Source organism: Paramisgurnus dabryanus, chromosome 20 (assembly GCF_030506205.2).
Source record: "Paramisgurnus dabryanus chromosome 20, PD_genome_1.1, whole genome shotgun sequence".
In the NCBI taxonomy this organism is placed as follows: domain Eukaryota; kingdom Metazoa; phylum Chordata; class Actinopteri; order Cypriniformes; family Cobitidae; genus Paramisgurnus; species Paramisgurnus dabryanus.
The window spans coordinates 23,645,599-23,671,186 of NC_133356.1; the positions used below are offsets into that span (position 1 = coordinate 23,645,599).

Consider the following 25,588-nt stretch of genomic DNA (forward strand, 5'->3'; position numbering starts at 1 on the left):
TTCCGCCAAACAAAGTAGTTCCTCAAAATCAAGTGTGACTGAAACAGAGCGCAGTTCCCAACCAACAGAGATGCAGCAAAGACACAATGAAAATATGATTTAAGACTGTGGTGTTTATTTTATAAATCACCATTCATCTAATTTATACATTAACATTTATATCGTGCAACTGTTGAAGTGATGATCAAATATGCTTGGAAGCATGCTGAACTCTTTCCCCGTCAGCGTTTTTTTTTTTTAAGTTGCCACCCAGTTTTAGTTTAATGCCTTGCAGAAAATGATCTTCTTTAACTCTTTCACCGCCAGCATTTTAAAAAAAAGTTGCCAGCCAGCGCCAGCGTTTTTCATGATTTTCACCAAAGTTTAATGCCTTCCAGAAAATGTTCTTCTTTAAATAAATAAACATACAATATACCAAATGAAAGAACAGACCCTCTGCTTTCAAACAAAAAAAACCCGTTTCATCCTACCTTTAGTGGTTCTTTTGCAATCAGCTTTTGAATATGGGTAGGTTTTTGCAAAAACACCATATTTTGAGCAAAAAGCAAAAATAATTACATTTTTGTGACGGGCTTTTCATAGAGATCCCATCCAGAGCGATCTTTAAAACAGAAACGGACATGCAGCAGCTTGCCATAGGGCAATACTTCCGATTTTAAAAAGTTGCGGAAGGGCGCCACCTGGTGGATAATAGCGGTATTGCGGAAAGAAGGAAAATCTCTTCAATGGCGGGGAAAGAGTTAAATAAACAAAATATCAAATGGAAGAACAGACCATCAGCTTTCAAACAAACAAAAAAATCGTTTCATCCTACCTTCATTTATTCTCTTATCACCTCTCAATTTTTTTTAGCTAAAAGCAGAGATAATTCCATTTTTGTGAAGAACTTATGTAAGCCATCAAAACTTCCACGCTGTGTTTTCAGTGTTGAGTGAATGCGTCAGTGTTTAAGTTGGGTAAGATCGCCACCCAGTGGATAATAGCGGACGTATGAACTTGAGATATAAACTCCTAAGACAACATTTTCTCTTTATCGACGAGATGACCCAACAATATTTATTGACATTTATTTGGATATCGCCATTAATTGTGCAATTGTATACAAATTTAAAATATGATTAAAGACTCTGTTGTTTATTTTCATAAATCAGTACGCAGCAACAGTGGCGCAGTGATACTTATGTAATGTGGTCTGAACCGTGAGGTTACCGGTGTATTTTATCACGGCTTAGAACGCGTTTCAACCAATTAGAATGAAGAACCAGAACTGCCCGTTTTATAATTTATCTTAAATCAAGTCTCATGTTGCTAATTGATGCTCCTAATATAGTAACTCAATTTGATTGATTTATCAAAGCCAGTTTTTACTCTCATTTAGTTGTATAATCATAATGAACAGTGGTGGCTTTGCAGTGGTTTCAGTAGAATAAGAGCTATTCTTTCTCTCTCTCTGTAGGATTTGTCACTGTGAGGGGGATGAAGAAAGCCCACTGATAACACCCTGTCACTGTACTGGAAGTCTGAGGTTTGTCCATCAGTCCTGCCTGCAGCAGTGGATCAAGAGCTCAGACACGCGCTGCTGTGAGCTCTGCAAATATGACTTCATCATGGAGACCAAACTCAAGCCCCTACGCAAGGTAATGGCACCTGCCTATGTCAATATTCTCTCAAAGTAAGCTGTCATCTCACTGTCATCACTTAAATACAAAAAAGTCATGGTTTGGTTGGGGTCAATTTGGATTGCATTCAAATGTGATTTAATATACACATATATGTGACCGTGGACCACAAAACCAGTCATAATTCGAACAGGTATATTTGTAGCAATTGCCAACTATACATTTTATGGGTAAAAATTGTTGATTGCTAAAAATCATTAGAATATTAAGTAAAGATCATGTTCCATGAAGATATTTTGTAACTTTCTACTATAAATATATAAAAATGTATTGATCATTAGTAATATCTGTTTAGTAGTGATGCACCAAAATGAAAATTCTTGGCCGAAACCGAAAAAGAGGAAACCAATGCCGAAAACCGAAACACTGAAAGAAATTATTATGTCAATTAGTACCATTGCATTTATGGCTATCACTGTGTACTAACTTTACTAGGGGTGTGACAGATCACAAAACTCACGGTTCGGATCACATTACAGTTTTCGAGGCAAGGATCAGATTATTTTTCGGTTCAGCCGAAAAGGGGTGAGAAAAATCTAATGACAAATAAAGACATTTTTATCAATGAAACATTTCAAACAAAGCTGCAAATTTAAGTAAGGTCTGAAATTAGAATTAGGTATAGAAATCGAATTAAATAAATCATAAAATTGTCTTTGTATAAATTAAATATAATTATTATTTTTAGAGCTACAGAAGTAATTTTCTCTTTGTCTTGGGTTGTTTGCAACATTAATGACAGGCTTAAGTAGGTTAATTGAAGTTACTGTCTCTTTAAAACCAAGTAAGCACAGTTTCTGCCTAATCTATACATAAACTTAAGACATAAACAAATGTTTTTAATAGAAAAAGAATACTGTGGAGATCATTTTGTTTTGTATGTGCCCTGTCAATAACAGAAAGATTTTATGTTCGCTTTTTAAAAACGCATGTCTCAGTGTGTGCACTAGTGAGTGCACTTAAATGCCGCGCACACAGAGACAGAGGGCGAATTCCACATAAAAACGTTACATTGTTTTTCAGTGCTTAATTCGCCAAATGTGTGTAAATGGACTACAGTATGAGACACAGTAGCGCAACTCTCTCTAAAGTTTACACATCAAGAGTTCTGATCTTTGAAGGGCATACTGTTCTGATCACGTCTGACTGGAGCTGGGCCGGACACATTCGACCGCATGTGCGTCTGTGCGAACAGAAAGCTGCTCACTTTATTGCCTTTTGCGGTTAAATATATCCACACCGCAGACATGTTGCTTCAGACAAGCACGTGCAGTTTGCGGTTTCTGTTTGCACCATCGCAACATTTCAGACGTTCAGTTTCGGTGATAAAACTCTTTCGGTGAAAATTTTCGTTAGCTGAATATTCCGTGCATCCCTAGTGTTAAGGACTTCATTTGGCCACCTTTTTTCAATATTTAGATTTTTTCGCACCCTCAAATTCCAAATTTTCAAAAACTTCGTAAGACACCATACATCAATGCAAAGCTTATTTATTTAGCTTTCAGATGAGTTTTAAATCTTAGCTTTAAACAAACTGACCCTTATGACTTTGTGGTCTCTCATGTGCTGCACATCAGCTGAATGGAGTGCTTTTGGAAAGCTTACGCAAATACCAAAAGATTGACTGTTTGATGTAAAAGACCAACCATGACCTTGTATGCTATACAGTGTGCTTCTTTAAAGACATGCAGTCAGGTCTGGTTTATTTTAAAATCATCTGTAATTGCTGATTTCCTATTAAAGACCCATACAACCCATAATCTTGAGATATGTACTATTCAAAGACGTCCTGTTACCGTGGAAACAGGAACTGCAGCAATGACCCACAATCAACATAAACAATTGCAAACAACGCATTTATATTCAATAGTCTCAGAGAACAGCTATCTCTTTATCTTTGGGTATACTGCATTAAATATATAGTTGCAGTTTCCTTAGATTAATCCAGGACTAGGTCTTCATTATATTAGGACATTTTTAAAAACATACCTTAAAAGAAATACTGGTGTGCATCTTGAGAAGCACTCTGTTCTTTAAGATAAATCAAAACAACTTTGTCCATGCAGCCTTAAGGAGGTTTTTATAATGAATAGTTATAATGAATTGATTTTGAATGGCATGAACATTATAAAAGGCTGCGTTCAGTGTTTTTTGTCAAGTCTTTCTGTTTAATTACACTTTTGATGCTGTACACCAAATGGGCCTTAAAATAGGACATCTCTCGGACAGCCTTTATGTCACCATAGAGATTGTGCTTGATCATGCATGGCCTCAGGGAGAGTTACTCCCTGCTGTCTGCAAGTTGCATCAAACATTATGGTCAGTCCGACAATTGTGGCATCTGTTTAGTCATACCAGACGGACAGACACTGTGTGTTTTTGATCATTGACTAAAATGTTTTTTTTTTTTTGAGTGGCTTAGAAATGTCTATGTATTTTGGCTGGTTGTTGTGTGGATAATTGTAGGACCCAATTGTAGCACCTAAACATGGAAAAAAGTCAAGTTTTCCTTTTATTTCCCCTTTAACTGTTAATCTGTTGTTAAACATAAGCTGGATACTGGGTTATAGGTCAATATAGAGACCTTCACCGTATAGCTCTGAGATCACTTGCACATTAAATATTTATTGGACGGAAAGGCCATGCCAGCAGTTTGTTTGTAGTTGACTACCATCGATTGCAGTCATAAAAAATACTATATACATCAGTGAAAGGTCAGATGTGTTAAAAATAAATGCAGTTATTTAGTTTGTCTTTCTAATCTTTTTCTTTCTCTCTCTCTTTCTCACACACACACACATTTTGTTTCTGTCTCTGCAGTGGGAGAAGCTTCAGATGACAGCCAGCGAGAGGAGAAAGATCATGTGCTCTGTCACTTTCCACGTCATCGCCATCACCTGTGTGGTCTGGTCGCTCTACGTCCTCATTGACCGCACGGCGGAAGAGATCAAGCAAGGTCAGCCCCGCCTAACGCCTCTCCTGTTAGCCAATTCAGACAACCTTTGCTACTTCCACATTTAGCATTGTCTGCCTGCTTCCCTATACCCCTACCCTGTTTTATATTTCACCTGGATGGTTCTGTTGCTTATGGAGCATTCACATCTCTCTGATCGCCGACTATTTACAGTACGTCAGCCGGCAAAGCTTCTCCATTATGTCCACAACCCAGCCTTTAAAAATGAAAGAAACCATGTTGTACAGATTTGATTCTGTCTGACAAGTTCAGTAAAGTCAAGCTTCATATAATCGATACCATTAGAGAGATGTGGAGCACCGGGCCCACCCTTGGGTTTGCAAGCGGAGAACATGCGAGACATCTATGGATTTCTTTTCTATAATAAATTTGTGCTAGGGTGCAAGCATGCTTTAGTAAACCACAGCGTCGCTTTTATCACACTACACGATCATTGTCCGTATCCTTTTGAAGTTTTATCGCTGACTGTGACCCTTACACTGATCGGTCTTTGACAGTACAGTAGGCACTCCTTGTATTAAGAGCCCAAGCACTTCATTGTCCGAGAACTGTAGCTGTTAGGGAGGTCTTTGATCACTGTTACCATGGTTACGCCATTGACTTTTCATCTCGCATGATAAGCCAGAAACCTGTCGAGCAGCAGTGCATGCACTTACACACTTAACCTGTGCTTCTGTTGAGAATGTTTCCACCGGTTTTAGCCGTATCCATCCATCATCTCATGACACACTGCATTATGTGTACACGACATGTTTACCCATGCATAAGTGTCGGAGAGTTTGAATAGCGTGATCTTGCCCCTTACACCCCTGACCCCCCTAACCAGCAATGTCAGTGGCTTCACCGTATGCAAACTAGTAACAAACTCTTTTTAACCATGCAGCCGGGAGAATACCAGGTAAACGCTTTTACTTTCATTATTATTTTTTATTCTTTCCTGTAATTGCAGTTCTTTCTTTGGAGGTCCGATTGCTTGAACCCTCCTCCCCTTCTACATCCGCCATCTTTAGCATGAATGCCTCACAGCTTTTATAAATGCCTTCACAGCCAGAACACGCTTTAAATCCAATGTGCATGGCTGCCCCATACAGACAGTTGTGAATATACAAAAGCAATTTCAGACTTGATGGCCACTTATCACAGTCTGACCACTTTTGCATTCCTTAATCCTTTGTGCTTAAATGTGTCCCGGAAAAGATGTAAGAAATCAAGATTGTACATATGTGACTGCAAAGGTAACGTGGCATTAAAATGCATTTCAGTAGCCAGGCAGAGTATTTTTTATTGAATTTTGGCATCCGCGTCAATATCACATCAGTCTACTGACAAGAGTTCAGACTAATGTTTGGTTGTCAGTAAAATGAATGGGCCAATCAGACTTGTCCCTTTGTTACAATTAGGGCAGACTGTAATGTGCAAGACATTGATTTTGGAAAGGGCAGCTCGACTATGAAAAGTTGACATCTGTAAACATTTAACCATCCTATCATGCAATATTGTTAGAGTCTCGTATCTGCAGCACTAAGTAACATTCTGTGCCTCTGTCAATCATGCGTCAGGTGGATTAAAGCTGCACCCCGGCCTCTCATATGGAGCCACCGAAAACAGTAAAGTATTTTACGTTCAAGGCCTTGTGCTTTAGCAAACCATAGTAGTTAGTGATTTAGCACATGGCAGTTTCCTCACGTGATCTGTCTTGACATTTACAAATGCTTGTAAAGAGGTTGGCTGATTGTACTCCAAATAAAAGGCGTGTACAGAGGTGCTTCCTGTGCCGAGGAAATTCCTCAGAATTTCCTTTGGAATTCCATTGCTATTGATATGTCACGTCCAGGGTTTGAAATAAACTTAAGTATATATGAGTAAAGTTTTTTTTGGAATGCTGAAATTACTTGGTTAAGAGTGTAAGAGAAAATTAGTTGTCCGACTGGACAAGTTTAATTTCAAACAATGTTACTTAACATTATGTGCCGTTAACGACAGAGCAGAATGCGCAGCGCAAACACCGAGCGGAATATTGAACAGAGAGCGCAGTGCGCCGACACACACACACACGTTTACACCTTATTGTTACTAAACAAGCTGCGCGCGCATGAAATCTGATCGCCGAACACGGTGGGGCATGGAGTGTAGTGGAGAGTGATGTTTCTTCAGGCTCCGGCGTGAATATATAAATGACAGGCACTTCAACCGAGTTTTCATCCCTGTGTGTCAAAAAAGCAGATTTAAGTCCGTATTTTTTCTCTTCTAAAGTTTGGTAAAAACACATAATGGGCATAAAATCTTGTTTAAGAATCTGTTTTATAATGAGAATCTCTCTTTCAGCGCGCCTATGTGTGCGCCGCGTGACAGCTGATTTGAATCTGACAGAGTTCGTCACTGTACATTAAAAAATCCCACACAAACATTACAGCGTAAATGCTAGGATAAAGATTGATTTTATATATTACAGATAATCCAGATACATTTACCCTAATACGTTTTTTAAAACATGGTAATGTTTTAATGTTTTGCTTTATGTCAGACAATCATTGAAATGTGCGAAAGATGAAGAGAAAGGCAGCAGATATAGCATCCTTTTTTCAGAAAGAGTAGCAAGAAGCAGCCAAATGAATCTTAGTAAAATAAATTTCAGTGGCCTAAATTCACATGATTTTCTGGTATCTATAGTTTTTTCAGCAATGGGAGATATAAATTCTGGTTTTAAAGTAAATTTCAAAAGTTTCATTTGATTAAAAAAACATGAGGTTGAATTATGACTTTAAATTGTATGTTAATCTCAATTCATTTTAATTAAAATTAAAGTATTGTAGCAATTGTATGTTATACATCATTGTGATTAACACACCTATAATACCTAAAAGTATTTTAAGGTTTAATGATAGAGATTTTATGTGCCACCCCAGAGTAACTGCTGACCCCTGCCTGGCCACCCCTATGAAAAATCCCTGGCTCCGCCACTGATTAGCAAAACACAAAAAAATACATTATATTATAAATCTTTACGCGGACAAGTGACTTTTGTGCATGGACAAGTGAAACACAAATTTACTTGTCCGAAGGACAAGTTCCTCAAAAAGATAATGTCAAGCCCTGCTTTTACTTGATATTTAGCTATACCCTTAAGCTATACCCTCTATACGCAGTGCTAGTTATTATTTCACATGATTTTTTTTTTAACTAAAATTTAAAAATTACATTCAACCCGCCAAAGAGTGGTTGTCTTACCTGCCACAGTTGAAATCTACCCACATTTGGCGGGTTGGTGGGTGTTAGTTTTAAACCCTGATCACATCTCTCATTGAAAAATTTGTTGTCATTAAAGGAGTAGTCCACTTTATAGATGGGGTCCATTGACTTTTCATAGTAGGTCAAAAAAATACTATGGTAAGTCAATGGGCCCCATCTTTAAAGTGGACTACTCCTTTAACAATCCGGACAAATTCCCTTTTTTGCACCCTTTCAATGTCAATTCACACTGATCCAACAAAAGTCAACAAACTAAACCCCATTTACAGCATGTTGATCCCAGAAAAGTCCCATATGCTTTTATGAAATATTAGGCCCTCCCACCATATCTATTTTTAATACTCGCCCACACCTGCGACCATTAAAATAGACATACTAGGCATTTGTAATGTAAATAAAAATAGGCTTATTTTAGACTAAAAGTGCTTAAAAACAGCCATTAGATGACATCCCCTGTAAACTGGCAACAGCATACACTTATAAACCACACTTTGTGTTGTTGTTGTGGCTGGCAGTGCGAACTGCTTGTCGCTTTTATGATGTGAGGCCAAAGGTTTGGGGATATCAAGTTATGTTGTGCAAGTAACGTTGCGGAATTGACATTGCTAAGTAATTAACCTCATCAAAGAACCTAATAAAACATGAAAATATATATTACCAAATATTTAATATAGGCTATAGGGAATTGCATGCAACATGCATGTTTTTTTATTTCGTTTTTAATGACACGCCCCAACCTGCCCCGCAATAAAGCTTAACCCGACCCCTAGGTTACCCATGGGGCCCACAGGTTACGAGAAGACCCACGCATCACTAGTAGAAAAAATGCCGTAAGGGGCATGTTGTAATGAGTTTGTGTGCAATTTTAGAAAGAATGTGTAAATCTTTTACACATCTTTTTGTGTTAAGCTTTTAACACATTATGTGTAATTTTAACACATTATGTGTCAGTTTGTGTTAAAATAAAACACAAGTTGTGTTAAAAGTAACACAAAAAGTGTTGTTTCAGTAATAACACAGAGGTGGGTGGATTCTGGGACAACGCATTTAGTGTGTTGTCCCAGAATCAACACTAATGTGTTGTTTTTAACACATTCGTTCTAAGAGTGCATGTTCACAACAAGAAATGTCTGCAAATTGGAAAAAGACAGAGATCAGGGAGCTCCTCACTATCTTCGCTGAATTTTCCATCTGAATTCACCCTCTGTTTATTTCTCTGCTGTATAACTAGTATTATAGTATTAGTATGTATTTGTAAGATTTTGATAAAATGTCAAGGCTGAATGCTATGTTTCCTTTTTGACATATCCCTATGTTCATTCCTGGCTTTTTAGGTTGTGCTAACAGTATATTCCCCCATTTTTCCTTCAACATTGGTGGAGATATGGAGTCTCCACCAACATTCCTGTATGTTAATTTCTCCTACACTGTTAGAAAAAAATGTCAAAATATGTACCCCAGCTGTCACTTGGGCACTGCCCTTTAAAAAGGTCCTGATATGTACCATTAGGTACATACAGTGAGGAAAATAAGTATTTGAACACCCTGCTATTTTGCAAGTTCTCCCACTTAGACATCATGGAGGGGTCTGAAATTGTCATCGCAGGTGCATGTCCACTGTGAGAGACATAATCTAAAAAAATCCAGAAATCAAAATGTATGATTTTTTAACTATTTATTTGTATGATACAGCTTCAAATAAGTATTTGAACCCCTGAGAAAGTCAGTGTTAATATTTGGTACAGTAGCCTTTGTTTGTAATTACAGAGGTCAAACGTTTCCTGTAGTTTTTCACCAGGTTTGCACACACTGCAGGAGGGATTTTGACCCACTCCTCCACACAGATCTTCTCTAGATCAGTCAGGTTTTTGGCCTGTTGCTGAGAAACACAGAGTTTGAGCTCCCTCCAAAGATTCTCTATTGGGTTTAGGTCTAGAGACTGGCTAGGCCACGCCAGAACCTTGATATGCTTCTTACAGAGCCACTCCTTGGTTATCCTGGCTGTGTGCTTCGGGTCATTGTCATGTTGGAAGACCCAGCCTTGATCCATCTTCAATGCTTTAACTGAGGGAAGGAGGCTGTTCCCCAAAATCTCGCAATGCATGGCCCCAGTCTTCCTCTCCTTAATACAGTGCAGTCGCCCTGTCCCATGTGCAGAAAAACACCCCCAAAGCATGATGCTACCACTCCCATGCTTCACAGTAGGGATGGTGTTCTTGGGATGGTACTCATCATTCTTCTTCCTCCAAACACGTTTAGTGGAATTATGACCAAAAAGTTATCTGACCACATGACTTTCTCCCATGACTCCTCTGGATCATCCAATTGGTCATTGGCAAACTTAAGACGGGCCTGGACATGTGCTGGTTTAAGCAGGGGAACCTGCCATGCATGATATCAAACCATGACGTCTTAGTGTAGTACCAACAGTAACCTTGGAAACGGTGGTCCCAGCTCTTTTCAGGTCATTGACCAGCTCCTACCGTGTAGCTCTTGGCTGATTTTTACATCTTTCTTAGCATCATTGAGACCCCACGAGGTGAGATCTTGCATGGAGCCCCAGTCCAAGGGAGATTAACAGTCATGTTACGCTTCTTCCATTTTCTTATGATTGCTCAAACAGTGGGCCTTTTTTCACCAAGCTGCTTGGCAATTTCCCCGTAGCCCTTTCCAGCCTTGTAGAGGTGTACAATTTTGTCTCTAGTGTCTTTGGACAGCCCTTTGGTCTGGGCCATGTTAGTAGTTGGATTCTTACTGATTGTATGGGGTGAACAGGTGTCTTTATGCAGCTAGCAGGTGCATCTAATTTAGGATAATAAATGGAGTGGAGGTGGACATTTTAAAGGCAGACTAACAGGTCTTTGAGGGTCAGAATTCTAGCTGATAGACAGGTGTTCAAATACTTATTTGCAGATGTATCATATAAAGATATAGTTTAAAAAATCATAGATTGTTTTGATTATGTCTCTTACAGTGGACATGCACCCCAATTTCAGACCCCTCCATGATTTCTAAGTGGGAGAACTTGCAAAATAACAGGGTGTTCAAATACTTATTTTCCTCACTGTATATGTACATATTTGGTACCAATATGTATCTTTGAGTTTCTATTGCTATATAAACTTTTAAGGTGCAAAGCTTTACTTTTTGAAAGGATATAGTCCCAGTGACAACTGGAGTACACATTTTGACCATATTTTTTTCTGACAGTGTACATGTTTGCTCTGTTGTGCTTGGCATAAATATCTTAGATTGTGTATTATTTACATGCACATGCACATGCCCTGCAGTTGTTGCTGGAGCTTTGCTTTAAAGTTGCATATAATTGATCCTCAAGCGAAAGTGTATAAAATGTTGCAAATGACAAAGAATGAAATATGCAACAAGAGCCTGTGATGTTGTATGATACTGTATGTACTACAGTTTTAAGTGTGTTTGTGTGAGACATCAATGTAGTAATGCATTTTTCCTCTGTGTATATTATTCAGGAATATTGGAATGGCCTTTTTGGACCAAACTGGTGGTGGTGGCCATAGGCTTCACTGGTGGACTAGTGTTCATGTACGTGCAATGCAAAGTCTACATGCAGTTGTGGAAGAGACTGAAGGCTTACAACAGAGTAATATATGTGCAGAACCGTCCAGAGACCTGTAAAAAGAATGTTTTCGATAAGCCCTCTCTTCTGGAGCCGAACCTGGAGAATAAAGAGGCCCTCGGCCCGGCGCAGTCAGATACAAACTCTTCGCAGTACACAGAGACAGAAGACTACAGTATGGAGATTCTGCACGTTTGAGCATTTGGCCCACATACTGTGCACCCTCTGGTGGAAAGACTCGTGCATTGCATCCTCCAGGACACAAGGGGGTACCGGGCACACAGACTGAGACCGAACTCATTTTGTGTTTAGATGTTCTTTTTTCTTCGTTTGTCGGATCTGTTCCTGTAAGTTGTCGGCTAACCATAACGAATCGGTGTGCGCTAGATCTTGAATCATTCCAACTACTGCCGTTTGTACCGCTGTCGTACATGATTTGAAATTAATCCACCATTCGAGGTGTGTTTGTGTGGGCGCACTGGTTCTAATGAAGTCCATAACGATGCATATAAGCACTTTTTATTTCCCTGTTCTGAAGACCACTCTTTTAAATTCCTTTATACGTGAATTCAAACCAACTTGAAGATTTGAGAATAAGATGTCACATTTTATACAGTAGTTGCATTTGTATCTCAGAGGACCTTTTTGGATGGAAAACAAAAAGAATCTGAAGGAGCAATGAGGGAATATTTATGTCTTATTATGTAACCATTCCACTTTACATAAACTACAAAAACTTTGTTTAAAAAATAAAAATATGTGTTATTGTGAAATTGAAATGACCCAGATTTCGTCTGGATCATTTAAAGGCTAAAACTATTTATCAAGGGCTAGATTTATTAAAGCTATCAAAACAAAGTCTTTGCAAAAACAGTACCATAAATTAATGGCTATGCTACTGATTTTTGCATTTGTTTAAAATACTTTAGTAAATCAGGCCTTTAGTGTATGTTGGCTTACAGAATGTAATATTTAGTTTTACCAGTCATGTGACCTTTTTTTAAGGTAATGATCTCCAGTGTAGCATCATGCAACCTTGGCAACGAATGAAAGTTTCTATGTCTTCATTGGTTTGTATAATTTTAATTATCCTTTGGGAAATTTGCGAGTTGTAATGTTTTCCAAACACATTTTGTTTTTCCATAAATCAGTAAAAAAATTGACATCTGGCACAAATTGCTGTTTTCTGCTGTCCGCACCTTCTTAAGTTGCTGTGTAAAATTTAGGTTGGTTTTTAAATCGTAGCTTGAACAGCAGAAATGGCAGATTAAATTATTAATTAGTATTAAATAATGTTCTAGATAATAAATAATGACTTGAATTAGCCAATCTATTTACATTTATATATGTTATGCTTGTTGGCATATATGTTGTTTTAAAACAGGCATAGCAGATTTCCCATTGGTATTATTTCAGGTTGTATTTATTAGGTATGTTTTTTTAGTGTTTTTAAGTGGCTTTAAATGTTGGAAAATAGCCATGTTAGTTTTGGCCTTCGTTCTAACATTTTCTTTTTAATGACCTTGACATGCACCTTTGCTGGATATCCCCAACAATAATATACACATGCACTGCTTCTTATGAAATATGTGTTTTGAATCATTTACGATCTGTTTTTTTATCAACCCACTTCTGCCATCTAGAGCTACTGCACAAACAATGCACATTCATAATTTTTATTCTCTTTCTGACCAATAAAATATGATCAATGTTCTGTTTGTTATTGATATAACTTGTATATTTTTTTTTTATTCAATATTGACACTTTGTTTCAGTGGAGTTTGTCGGAGTGGAATGAGCATATCTTAAATGCATGCATGCAGTATATAAAATGCAGCATTAACCCATCGTAACATCCAAATGAAGCCATTTTGTGACAAAATATGTATACAGATACTACTGTCAGTAAGGGGCTTTGTGCTGGTTATGTTATTTGACAAGGGTTGGCCCATACAACGTTTAAATTTATATTTGGTGATGTCACACTTTTTTTGCAGCGAACGATTACCTTTTTTTTTTGATAGCATATTTGTAAAACAATAGGAGCTGGCTCCTTTTACTTTCTAAAGGTGGATATGCGTAACACCATTAACCGTTGGACATTTTCCAGAATCTTTGTAGATGTTACTGCACTGCATCATATTTGTATGGATGTGTTTTAAAGTGCAGTAATAGTATTGTTTGTCACACGGTTCCTTGTAGAAGCTTTCATAATACATAAAACTGCAGTGCATTACTACTGAATTGGCTTGAAAATGACAACAACTGTTTCCTGTACCCCCAGTATTTCCATTATTAGCTTCTTTTAAAAATGTTTTGCCCCCATTTGAGCATAAAAAAGCAACCAAATAAATTAAATCTAGAAGTTATTTTCACCAGCCTAGTGTTGTATCAGCTGTTTTTTAATATATACTGACTGTAATGAGTGATTCAAGGTCTGAAAACTGCCTGGATATGTTGAAAGAAAAAATTAAATTCTCATTTGATAATGTATTTGTTGTCAAGGCATTTTATAAACACTGTGTCACAACATCAGATACATTTCACATTGTGGCGTTCTCAGTGGATAACTAATGGTCGTGTGAAACTGAAAAGACTGTAATTTACATGTGTAGTTTCCTATTTTATGTGTGTTTATCTTTTCCTACTTAGTATTATCGCAGATTTATCCAGTTGATTTGAGTTTTTTCAGGAAGATATCAAGTCACTTAATTTGTGATGTGTTTTTAAGGAGAGAATGGACCAATAAAAAAACTCTCATAGTAGTCATTTGAGTTCAAGTGTCCATGTGACTTACAGTTTACATGCAGTTTTTTTCTTAATTACAATTTTTTATAAGCCTAAATCGTATTCATTTAAATTGATATGAAAATGATCCTCCACAAAAGCCATATGGATCAAAAAGCATCCATACATTATCCAGTAATAAATTTTGTGTTCATTTAGTGTGCAATACTTGCTAGACAACTAACAAAAAGTAAGGGATAGTATTAACTAGACAGAAATGCTTATAAGGCCTGAGAACAGAGCTAACATCAGCCATGTACAGCAATGTTCAACACTTACAGCAGATAATTGCTACAAATAGGGTCTTGTAATATCCTACTTGATATACTGTAAGCTTTTAAGGTTAAGTTGTGTTATAAGTTACTTATTATTTAACTTGCTTGTGTTCTTGAAATGTACATGTAGTGCAATACGTAACTTGTGCAAATCCGCACTGAAAACTACAAATAATTTTAATTTGAAATCTATAATAGCCTATGAAAATATATAAAGGGTGAGGGCCTCACGTGTTATCTGATATTACCATTATGAGGTCCAGAGCTTCTGTGCTGCTTCTATTTTTATGACTGTTAAGTTGTAAGGTGTCCTTAAGTTTTTGACAGGTGCCTTTAAATGGAAAAAATAAATATAAAATAAAATGAAATAAAATAATAAAAACAACGATTGTACAAAAATAATAATATAAGGTATATTTTAAACCCATGGAAAATTTTAGAGGTGCTACAGTGACCTAGAGAGGTTTATGTCTGCATTGCATGACCATTACACACCATCATTTAGTTGAAAATAAAATTCGTTTTTGTAATTAGTACTCATGAGACTGAACACATGAAATTACTCTGTGAGTTTTAGATTTTTATTTTATTTTACACAGATATGCCTTCACAATATAGCACCTTAAAGTTCTATTTATAAACCCACAGGAGTACTGTACAACGCGTGCAGTTCACCATGGTTCACGTCTCACTTACAATAAAAATGTAAGAAAAGAACACTGTTTAGACTTATTTATTTTTTATTATTTTTAATAAATTAACCGTGTTATTAATTCTTACACGTTAAAACATTGTTCTGATGCAATTTGCACCATCCTTACGTTCATATTATATTTACAATCAGGCACAAACGGGTCAGCCTGGGGTCCTTGTGCAGGAGGCTGTCGGCACGTTTGTCGTTACATTACAGTCTCCTTCAGTTCGCCCTCCAACCGGCCAGTCCCACCACATTAGCTCAGCGCTGGGAATAAGCTCACCAGGTTTATTTAATAACAACCCTAACCCACGCTTTCAACAGGTAAGTCAGCAATATAAACAGGAATCATATGCTGAGAAAAGTTTAGACCAGGAGTCGTTCATTCTCGGGTTTTTCACTTTATGCTAACACGTTAGCTTGCGTTAGCTGAATCACTCACAGCTCGGCCATTTTCATGTCAAAACCAAAAAGACAGAGCAGTACGAAGCGTAACATAGTCTTGACAATTTGACAATTTCGTAAAATTTTCATAATACACCCAAACACTTAAACTTTACGGTCTAATATGTTTTGCGCATGTAGTTGACCGATCGCAGTGAGCGGCGCCTGGAGTGCGAGCTCATCGGTGTGACACTGCGCTCTTGAGGTATCACAGCCGGTTGACCTGATCAGTCACCTCATACACGTTTGAGGTCTTTTTTTCTCAGTTTTTTCCTTTATATGTGTTTGTTTCTTCTCAAAGTCCATAAAGTTTGTGTTATTCGGATGTCGCTGTGATTTAACCTTGCCCGGACGTTGCCCTTTATATATTGCAGTTCCCACGTTAATTTACCTTTAATTCTCAAGATAATTTGACTTTAAAGACATTTAGTTAACGTAGTACTTACTGGTGAGCGGGGGAGTGATCAGTGATGGAGTAATAATTTATCTGTGTATGTGTGGGTTAACTTCCTGAAATGAATTGTAAGGAAACGCCTGTCATTCCTGTTACACTTTGACCAGTATACTGAAGGACAGACTAAAGTTAGTTTCATTTTTAATTTCTTTATCTCGCCATTAGTTGTAGTAACTTTTTAAAGCAGCAAGACTGTAATAGTCTGAACACAGTGCTGATTATGCTTTATTCTCAACTCCTAATTTTCTAGTTATTAAGTAATTTTAGGCTTGATTGATATATTTATTATGTAATATAAATATAATATATATATATATATATATATATATATATATATATATATATATATATATATATATATATATATATATATATATATATATATATATAATAAACAAATATATGAGTGAAAATTATTTATTTAATTAATATACATTTACACTTACGTTGTCTTGCATTAATTTACAAGAAACATTGCTACTGCAAGAAGGTCATTAAAGGGTTAGTTCTGTCATCATTTACTCACCCTCATGAGTTTTATCTTCTGTTGAATGCAAAAGAAATTTATAAAATAAAAGAGGAATAGAAAGGGAAATAAGAGGTGGTATAAGAAATGGGGAAATAGTCCTGTTATTAATATGTGTGTTATATTGGTGCATTGTATAGGTAACGTGTATATATATACCTCTATAAACATGATCCTTATTCTATCCTATAGTTGACTTCCTGTTCCAAACCTGGAAGTGCAAACAGGGTTCATAAGTGTTCAGGCTGTGTTGTACACATTCTTCACTCTAATAGATGAGTCTGAAGTATGTTAGTGTGTGACTCAGTTAGGTGTGGCCTGCTGTCAGTTCAGATTAGTACAGCAGCTGCATTTACACTGGCTCATTGATCAAACTGTCTCACTAAGATTAACCACCAAAAGCTAGAGATACAGTAGACCACCCCAAAACGGTCCTCTGGTTTAGTTCGGTGGCTCAGCTTTCTTGGATTTGTAAGTGTAAAGTTTATGACCTACATTGTTTTGTTTTATAGATAAAATGGCCGTTCCCCCAACATATGCTGACCTTGGCAAATCTGCCAAAGACATCTTCAACAAAGGATATGGTAATATATCTAATACTCTATTAAGATAATGTGAGACATTGTCATAGATCGTTTTCTCTTGTAATCTGTTTCACTGTTTATTTTTTGAAAGGCTTTGGTATGGTGAAGCTTGATGTCAAGACAAAATCAGCAAGTGGAGTGGTGAGTGTTTATTTTATGTTTAAACCTTTGCCTGTCAGAGTTACTGTACATCTGTTTACTTGGTGGCCAACTTGGTAATGCCCCCAGGCAATGTTTTTTTTTGTGTGTGTGTGTGTGTGTGTGTGTGTGTGTGTGTGTGTGTGTGTGTGTGTGTGTGTGTGTGTGTAGCCTTGAATGGGACTAAATTGTCCTGCTTTCACGATTACACTTAAAAAATCTTATAAATGTGTATTTTACAGGTTGTTATATCTGAAATCTTGAGTGTAGTTCCTTGATCTGAAATATTTATTTATTATAGGAGTTCAAGACCACTGGATCATCCAACACTGATACCAACAAAGTGGTGGGCAGCCTGGAAACCAAATACAAGAGGTCTGAATACGGTCTGACCTTTACAGAGAAGTGGAACACGGACAACACCCTGGGCACAGAGATCACCATCGAAGACCAGGTGAGAATGCATTGATAAGATCCGAATTATGATGAATCATTGTGTGGTTGTGTTATTAATTATTACCCATCGCTTTCTCTCAGATTGCAAAGGGACTGAAGCTGACCTTTGACACAACCTTCTCACCAAACACAGGGTAATTTATTCTCGTTGTCCATTTGCTCTTTTGTGTTAAACATACGTGTCAGAAGTGATTCGTCTTGATGTTAGTTATGCTAGAGGAAATGATTGATGGCATGCTGCCATTCACGCTTGACTGTAACCGGATACTCTGTTGAGCAAGTGAACGGTCACGAGTTAGTTGTGCATTGATGGGTATTTCAAGGTTACATTCACACATAAAGAGGGCCACATCTTGACGTCATAGGCCCTGTGTTATAAGAGCTGAAATTCGGTGGAGAGTGAGTGGTTTGTGTGTGTGTTTCTGGTGTCTGTGCACTCAGATGACAGGTGAGCTGATGTGGCATTCCTCTTATTATACACGACAGGGTCTTTGGATCATGTAACAGTAAGGTGAATACAACCAATGCATGACCTTGATGACCTCTGCTACTGTATCTCCAGCTACAGTTACCCCAAAAAGTATTTGTGCACACATGCCACTATTGAAAATATGCTTCAAAAACGTGACTGCAATTCTAAATGTCTTTGATTTTATAGCAGTTTAAATATTTGATTATTAAATTAATAGTATTGGTAAAGATAAAATTTGTTGAACATTGTTACTTAACTCGGACATCTGTTTAAACCTGAGGGGATCATGCCCTAATATATGTATTGGATAAAAGTTTGAGACCGGACTGGTAGTAAAAATGAATATATTGTGTAAGTGTGGCGTGAATGTGTAAAGACTGATGATTTAAGAAGAATTCGTCAAACTAAATGTATTACGTGTTTTGATGGGAAGGGTTATTAACCCTCATATTATGTTCCGGGTCAATTTGACCCGTTTTGATTTTTAAGCTGTCGGATAAACCAGTTAACCTGTGATTCTATTCTTGAAATTTTGTGACTTTTTCTCATTTATGGCCATGAACATGCATGCAAAGTTTAGACATGCTGATATGTTTTGAAGTGTACCAAAATAATTTTGTAACGATTTTGAGGTTCGCGGGTCAATTTGACCCGCATTTTGTTTTGCGCCAAAGCAACTGTATAGACCTAAATTAAATATATATTTTTAGTGTTTGTTGTTATATTGGTGTTTACCTACCCTAAAATGGGGGTAAAATTGCTTTTCCTCCCTATTTTGAGTACTGAAAAAGACTTTTACAGACACAGATGGTAAAAGTGAGCTATAATTTCTATTTACAATTTATATGAAATACTACTTAAGTTAAATTTTTCTTCCAGAAATGTTGTCACTTTTTCTCATTTAGGGCCATGAACATGCATGCAAAGTTAGGATACACTGATGTGTTTTGAAGTGGTTTTTTTAAGCACAAATAATTATTTTTGGTACGATTTTGATGTTCGCGGGTCAATTTGACCCATATTTGTTTGTTCCAAGGCAACTGTACAGACACAAATTAAATACATTTATTGCATATATTTTGGTGTTTTACTACCCTGGAAAGGGAAAAGTGAGCTTTTCCCACTTTTTTTGTACTGATAAAGACTTCATCAGACACAGAAAAGTAAATGTAAACTATCATTTCTATTTTCAATGTAAATGAAATACTATGTATAGCTGATGAATTCAGACCCACAGAAAATCCAGAGGTGAATACAGGTGATGATAGCTGTGCCCCATAAAACATGACACCAAAATAAGCATCATTTGTGTAAAATGCAAGAGGTCAGAAAGCACATGCTTGATGTATGCACATCATGTAAACAGTGATTTCTTGAATTTGTACAATGAGCCTCAAGAACAAAAGATGAGCCTATTTAGAAAAAGAAAAGCTTCATTTCATTTCAAAGCAATATTTAATAGTTCATTTAGGATGTCTTAAACATAGGTATGTTAAAAAAAACATGTTGAATTAAAATTTAAAATGTTAAATGTTGCAACAGTTTTTGTGCAATATTTGTTAAAACAAACATGTAAAAAATTGTGGTTAAATGCATTTTTTTAAAATCATACTTTTTAATTTTAAATGTTTATAATGTGTGACAAAGACTGATACTAAAATGGTTTTGTTCATACCTAATTCCTTCTTGTTTTTCATAATGTGATATTTAAGGAATTGCATTGAATCCAATGCGGGTCAATTTGACCCGCTCCATCAAAATCGTCACAAAAATCGAACACAATACAAGGGTTAACAGTGTAAACAGTTTAGATTTCTGTAGATGTGAGAGTCCACTTGTAGATGTCTTCAGTATGTTTTTATTTTAAAATACTAAACTGGTACAAGTGCATTGAATATGGCACTAAATTGTGTTGATTTTCCTTCGTGTTTAGAAAGAAGAGCGGAAAAGTCAAGACTGCATACAAACGCGAATACGTCAACTTGGGCTGCGACGTTGACTTCGACTTCGCAGGCCCAACCATCCACGGCGCAGCAGTGGTCGGCTACGAGGGATGGCTCGCTGGTTACCAGATGTCTTTTGACACCGCAAAGTCCAAGATGACCCAGAACAACTTTGCTGTAGGCTACAAGACAGGCGACTTCCAGCTGCACACCAACGTGTAAGTCATAAAGCATCAATGTATATATTTATGTATCATTTTAGCAGAGGTACTGTTGATTTTATGGGAAATTATGTAGATAATTTTTTAGATAATTTTCTGCAGGGTTTCATGGAATGTAAAGATGTTGCCATCAATTTGTTGTATCTAGTTGAGGGTTTTGAATCTGGGGTCCAGGGAACCCCAGAAGGTTATAAGGCAGTGTTTCTTAACCAGGGCTCCCAGTAGGGGGCTCAACTGATTTCCAAGGGAGCCTTAAGATTAATTATTTAAAATAAGAACAAAAAAAGCATTGAAATAAATCAACCAAAAATCTATTTATTTCTTATTGTTTGGATATTTTTGTTATTAATATACATCTGTCTAGTCATGCTAAGCAATATTGGGTATAAATGGGGGGGGGTTAAATTGTGTTGGGCTAGTGGGGCCTTGAAGTGAAAATGGTTGAGAACCACTGTTGTAAGGCATACTCAGAATATTTAAAGAGAAAAAAGACAAAATGGTAAAATATAGAAAGCAAAAATAGTAAAGGTCTACTGTGTTTCCATTTATTATTATTAAAACTTAAATATCAGTTACCATTTATATAACACGTTTCTTTATACAAAATATGAATATGAATTTTAGGAAAGTGGTCCTCGCTGAAGGGATCATATGTGAGGGTCCCTGATATCATAAACCCCTAATCTTGTTGATAGTATCCAGCAGTTTCATTGTATCATTGAAAAGGTTTAGGGTCTTTTTGGCTGATTTGTGTTTTATGATCGGAGCAACACATAATTGTGTCAACATATTAATTTCTTTCATTGCACAACAACAACAATTTAAATAATGTTTATGGAGGACTTGGACCCAAATAATGAATTACAGCACCCAATAAGAGCTCAGAATAGATGTGAACTTCATTTAAAAGCATCTCGGTGTGAAACCTTTAAGAAGCTGCTTGATAAAATGGCAACAGTGCATTTTTACAAATTATGACCCTGCTTATAAAAACCCAGCTAAAGTTCTTCTCTGTATTTCTACATAAAATCATCCTATATAATGTAATCAACATTCTGCGAAAATATAACCTTGATATCTTTATCTTTATTTGACTGAGTAAGATCATGTCAAAGGTTAAAATCAATGTTAAATCAACTTTGATGCTCCATATCTCAAAATTAGATAAGTTCTGCTGTTATAATTATAAAGTTTTTTGTGTAATTCCATAGATGAGTTTACTATTTTTCTTAATGTGGAAGAAGTATATAGAATAAGTGGTTACACTTTGCATTAATGTTGCTAACATGAACCATAAGCAATACTTCTACAGCATTTATTAATCTTAGTTCATGTTAATGTCAACATTAGTTAATGCACCATGAACTAACATGAATAACTGTATTGACATTAACATTAACAAGAATTAATAAATGCTGAAAAACTGTACTGTTCATTGTGTGTTCATAGTAGTTAATGCATTTACTAATGTTTACTAATACAACCTTATTGTAAAGTGTTACAGAATAAGTTAATAGCAGTATTGTACATATAGGGGCGGTTTCCCGGACAGGTCTTATTCTAGTCCCAGACTAAAATGTATGTTTGCGTTAATTTAAAAACATTTTGTACTGACATATCTTAACATCATATATCAGTGCCATTGTTTTGTCTCAAGATGCACACCAGGGGGGTATTTCAGAAAACTGGTTATGGGACATACCCGGGGTATGTTTGAAATTGTAAATGCCTTTATGTATCCCCAGTGTGAGGGCATTAACACTCGGTTACCAGTAGGAAGTTGATTGAACAAACTCTTATCAGGTGTTTTGGAACCAACATGATCAGGGTTAGCAGGTTTTGTTTTAATTAACCGAAAGTTATCAGCAAAACCCTGAACTTAAACCCGCTTTCTGGAATACACCCCAGTATTGTTTATTGTAAGGTTTGTTTGGAAAAACTACCTAATATAACTAAGGCCTAATCCTGGATTAATCTAAACCCTGTCTGGGAAAGTGCCCAATAGAAGTGAATGACTTCTGATGACTTCTGTTGTCCATACAGTAATGATGGCTCTGAATTCGGAGGCTCCATCTACCAAAAAGTGAGTGATAAGCTGGAGACCGCTGTGAATCTGGCCTGGACAGCAGGCAACAACAGCACACGCTTCGGTATCGCTGCCAAATATCAGCTGGACAAAGACGCTTCCATCAGTGTGAGTAAACAAACCTTCTTGCTGCATTACAGGACACCGTAAATAAGAAATCTGAAGCCAAAGTATTTTTACTGTGGCCTCTGAGATTAAATATTCTGTATTTCTTTAAACAGGCTAAAGTCAACAATACCAGCCTTGTTGGTGTTGGGTATACTCAGACTCTGAGACCAGGTAAAGTGATGCTGTCTCTTTTGTGTTTCCATTCTCATTTATATAAATGTATCATTGAGAGTGTGCAGATATGAGAATATAACATTTAATATGTAAAGGAGTTGCTTGCTGTAACATTTGTAATGGTTTTACAGGTGTCAAGCTGACCCTGTCTGCCCTGGTTGATGGAAAGAACATCAACTCTGGTGGCCACAAGCTGGGCTTGGGCCTGGAGCTGGAGGCCTAAACCTGCTCCTGCTTAACATCAGGGACAAGGGAATATCAGAGATATCTGGCCTTAAATCCAACTCCAACAGCAACCAGCAGGGGAATTCAGGATGGGATGGGGATATGTTCAAAAGCAATCATTTACCAAAACCATTTCATAACGCCCCTTTTCGTTTGTAGTTGTTTTCTCATAGACATTCAGATTGGGTCAGCTACACATTTATTTTATCATCGGTCTCCAGCACTGCCACAGTAAAGAAATGGGACAAGGTGCATATCTGTGGCATTCTGTTGTTTTTATTTCTCAGTTCTGGATGGTTGTGGGTTTGTGTCTCTGATTTCATCATTTGTATTGTATCTGATATTCCTTAGTCGTCTGAATGCAACTCAAGCAACCTCTTAACTCTATTAAAGGTTATACCTGCTATTATTTAAATACTGTTATATTGTTTTTTCTTTGTATGCGTGCAAGGACAAGCTTAAAATGTTTCAGTTTCCTTGTCAGCCATCAAGACTAAACTGTTGGATGTAAAGCTGCCCTGAAGCTTAGCAGTTTTTGGGTAGCCTTATTTGGGGAAGAGATGGTCTTATAAAATAAAGTGCTGGTGCTCCTGAGCTGTCATGGCTGGCTTGCTCATGTTTTTGATTGCAGCACAGGCGACTATATGGATCTGACAGTAATGGCTGAATAGCTCCTGTGGGTGTGGTTTGATTTCATTACCTTTTGCTCCCAGTGTTGCACTATGACCCCGATTCCCTGAGGCCATGCTTTCACAAAACCTCCTTATTTGTAAACTTTTCAATAAACTATTTAAACTCATCTACAATACAGTTCTTGTTAACTATGGTGCAAATGGTTATCAAACCCTAAACTTTGTGTGTACCCTATATAAGTGAAGATAAACTGGTGGGTTGGAAGTTTAAAATATGTAACAGTGCAGTGGTCAAACAAGATCAGAGATTATTAATAGCTTTATTTAAATGTGTACATTCCCAGAAAAAAAGGTACAAAAGTTGTCAGAGGGACATGGTACCTTTAAAAAAGTTCCTAATATGTACCATTTTGGTACAGATATGTACTTTTTCAAAAGGTACCACCCATACGTGACCTTTAATTTGTACAGGATAAAATGCTGGGTTAATTTCAACCCAAAATGCTGTGTTTAGGGTTCCCACGGGTCCTTGAAATCCTTGAAAGTTTGTGAATCTGAGGAAAAAATTCAAGGCCCTGGGATGTTTTTGAAGATATACATACATAGATACAGGTCATTGAAAGTGCTTAAAGAGACACTTCACCCATTTGCATTAAGCTTTGTATCGTTAGAACCCAAGTCATGTTTTTGAATGGTCATCATGCATCATTTCCTCAGTTTCCACTGAGACAGGAGAAATACAGATTTCAGTGTTGCACTTTCTTCTTTTAATGATGTAAAATCATCATTTTGCATCATTGAAAGAAGGAAGTGCAGTATCTTTGCTGAGGGGGTGAGACTACAAAAACCCTTTTCTCGGTCAAATAGGGACCAAATTCGAAAGGTATGTCAGGCAAATCAGAAAAAGTTGGGAAACTGTAGAAATTGTGAGTAAAAAAGTAATGGAATCATTTACTAATCTCATGAACTTATATTTTATTTACAATAGAATATAAATAACATATCAAATGTTGAAAGTAAGATCTTTTGAAATGTTATGCCAAATATTGGCTCATTTTGGATTTCATGAGAGCTGCACATTCCAAAAAAAGTTGGGACAGGTAGCAATAAGAGGCCGGAAAATTTAAATGTACATATAAGGAACAGCTTAAGGACTAATTTGCAACTTATTAGGTCAATTTGTTATTAGCGCTCAGTTCAGAAGCCTGCATCTCTGATGGTTTGGGGTTGCATGAGTGCGTGTGGCATAGGCAGCTTACACATCTGGAAAGGCACCATCAATGCTAAAAGGTTTATCCAAGTTCTACATACATATGATCCCATTCAGACGTTGTCTCTTTCAGGGAAGACCTTGCATTTTCCAACATGACAAATGCCAGACCACATACTGCATCAATTACAACATCATGGCTGCGAAGAAGAAGGATCTGGGTACTGAAATGGCCAGCCTACAGTGCAATCTTTCACCCATAGAAAACATTCAGTGCTTCATAAAGAGGAAGATGCGACAAAGAAGACCTAAGACAGTTGAGCTACTAGAAGTCTGTATTAGACAAGAATGGGTCAACATTCCCATTCAAAACATTGGTCCTCCTCCAGCTGTTCCTTTATATGCACATTTAACTTTTCCGGCCTCTTATTGCTACCTGTCCCAACTTTTTTTGGAATGTATAGCTCTCATGAAATCCAAAATGAGCCAATATTTGGCATAACATTTCAAAATATCTTGTTATTTATATTCTATTGTAAATTAAATATAAGTTTATGAGATTAGTAAATTATTCAATTACTTTTTTACTCACAATTTCTACAGTGTCCCAACTTTTTCTGATTTGGGGTTGTACATTTTTACTACAAATATGACACACTTTC

At 36.8% G+C, this 25,588-nt stretch overlaps 2 protein-coding genes across 5 annotated transcripts in view; both read left to right on the forward strand.

Annotated features, from left to right (window-relative positions):
- The window catches only part of marchf8 (membrane-associated ring finger (C3HC4) 8), a 119,745-nt gene extending 106,516 nt beyond the window's left edge, over positions 1-13,229 (forward strand). For 3 of the 4 annotated variants that reach the window (XM_065297177.1, XM_065297178.2, XM_065297181.1), the window contains 4 exons: positions 1,457-1,637; positions 4,500-4,635; positions 5,537-5,551; positions 11,391-13,229. In XM_065297177.1, coding sequence (XP_065153249.1) covers positions 1,457-1,637; positions 4,500-4,635; positions 5,537-5,551; positions 11,391-11,695 — 637 coding nt within the window. In that variant the 3' untranslated portion in view covers positions 11,696-13,229. The remainder of the gene's footprint in view (positions 1-1,456; positions 1,638-4,499; positions 4,636-5,536; positions 5,552-11,390) is intronic. The other variant, XM_065297180.1, reaches the window with a different exon arrangement.
- A 2,192-nt stretch (positions 13,230-15,421) lies between these two features.
- On the forward strand, positions 15,422-23,678 carry vdac2 (voltage-dependent anion channel 2). Its single transcript, XM_065297186.1, has 9 exons — positions 15,422-15,577; positions 17,190-17,261; positions 17,353-17,402; positions 17,701-17,853; positions 17,937-17,989; positions 20,261-20,488; positions 22,535-22,685; positions 22,799-22,856; positions 22,991-23,678. The coding sequence occupies exons 2-9, from the start codon at positions 17,195-17,197 to the stop codon at positions 23,080-23,082; spliced, it is 852 nt and encodes a 283-aa protein (XP_065153258.1). The 5' UTR covers positions 15,422-15,577; positions 17,190-17,194; the 3' UTR covers positions 23,083-23,678.
- Positions 23,679-25,588: the final 1,910 nt, after the last annotated feature.

What these genes read in the sequence shown, in the direction of transcription:
- vdac2 (XM_065297186.1), top strand. Translation starts at nt 17,195, where the DNA reads ATGGCCGTTCCCCCAACATATGCTGACCTTGGCAAATCTGCCAAAGAC. An exon ending in CAAAATCAGCAAGTGGAGTG is followed by an intron (nt 17,403 to 17,700) that starts GTGAGTGTTTAT and finishes TATTTATTATAG; the next exon opens with GAGTTCAAGACCACTGGATC. An exon ending in TTCCAGCTGCACACCAACGT is followed by an intron (nt 20,489 to 22,534) that starts GTAAGTCATAAA and finishes TTGTCCATACAG; the next exon opens with TAATGATGGCTCTGAATTCG.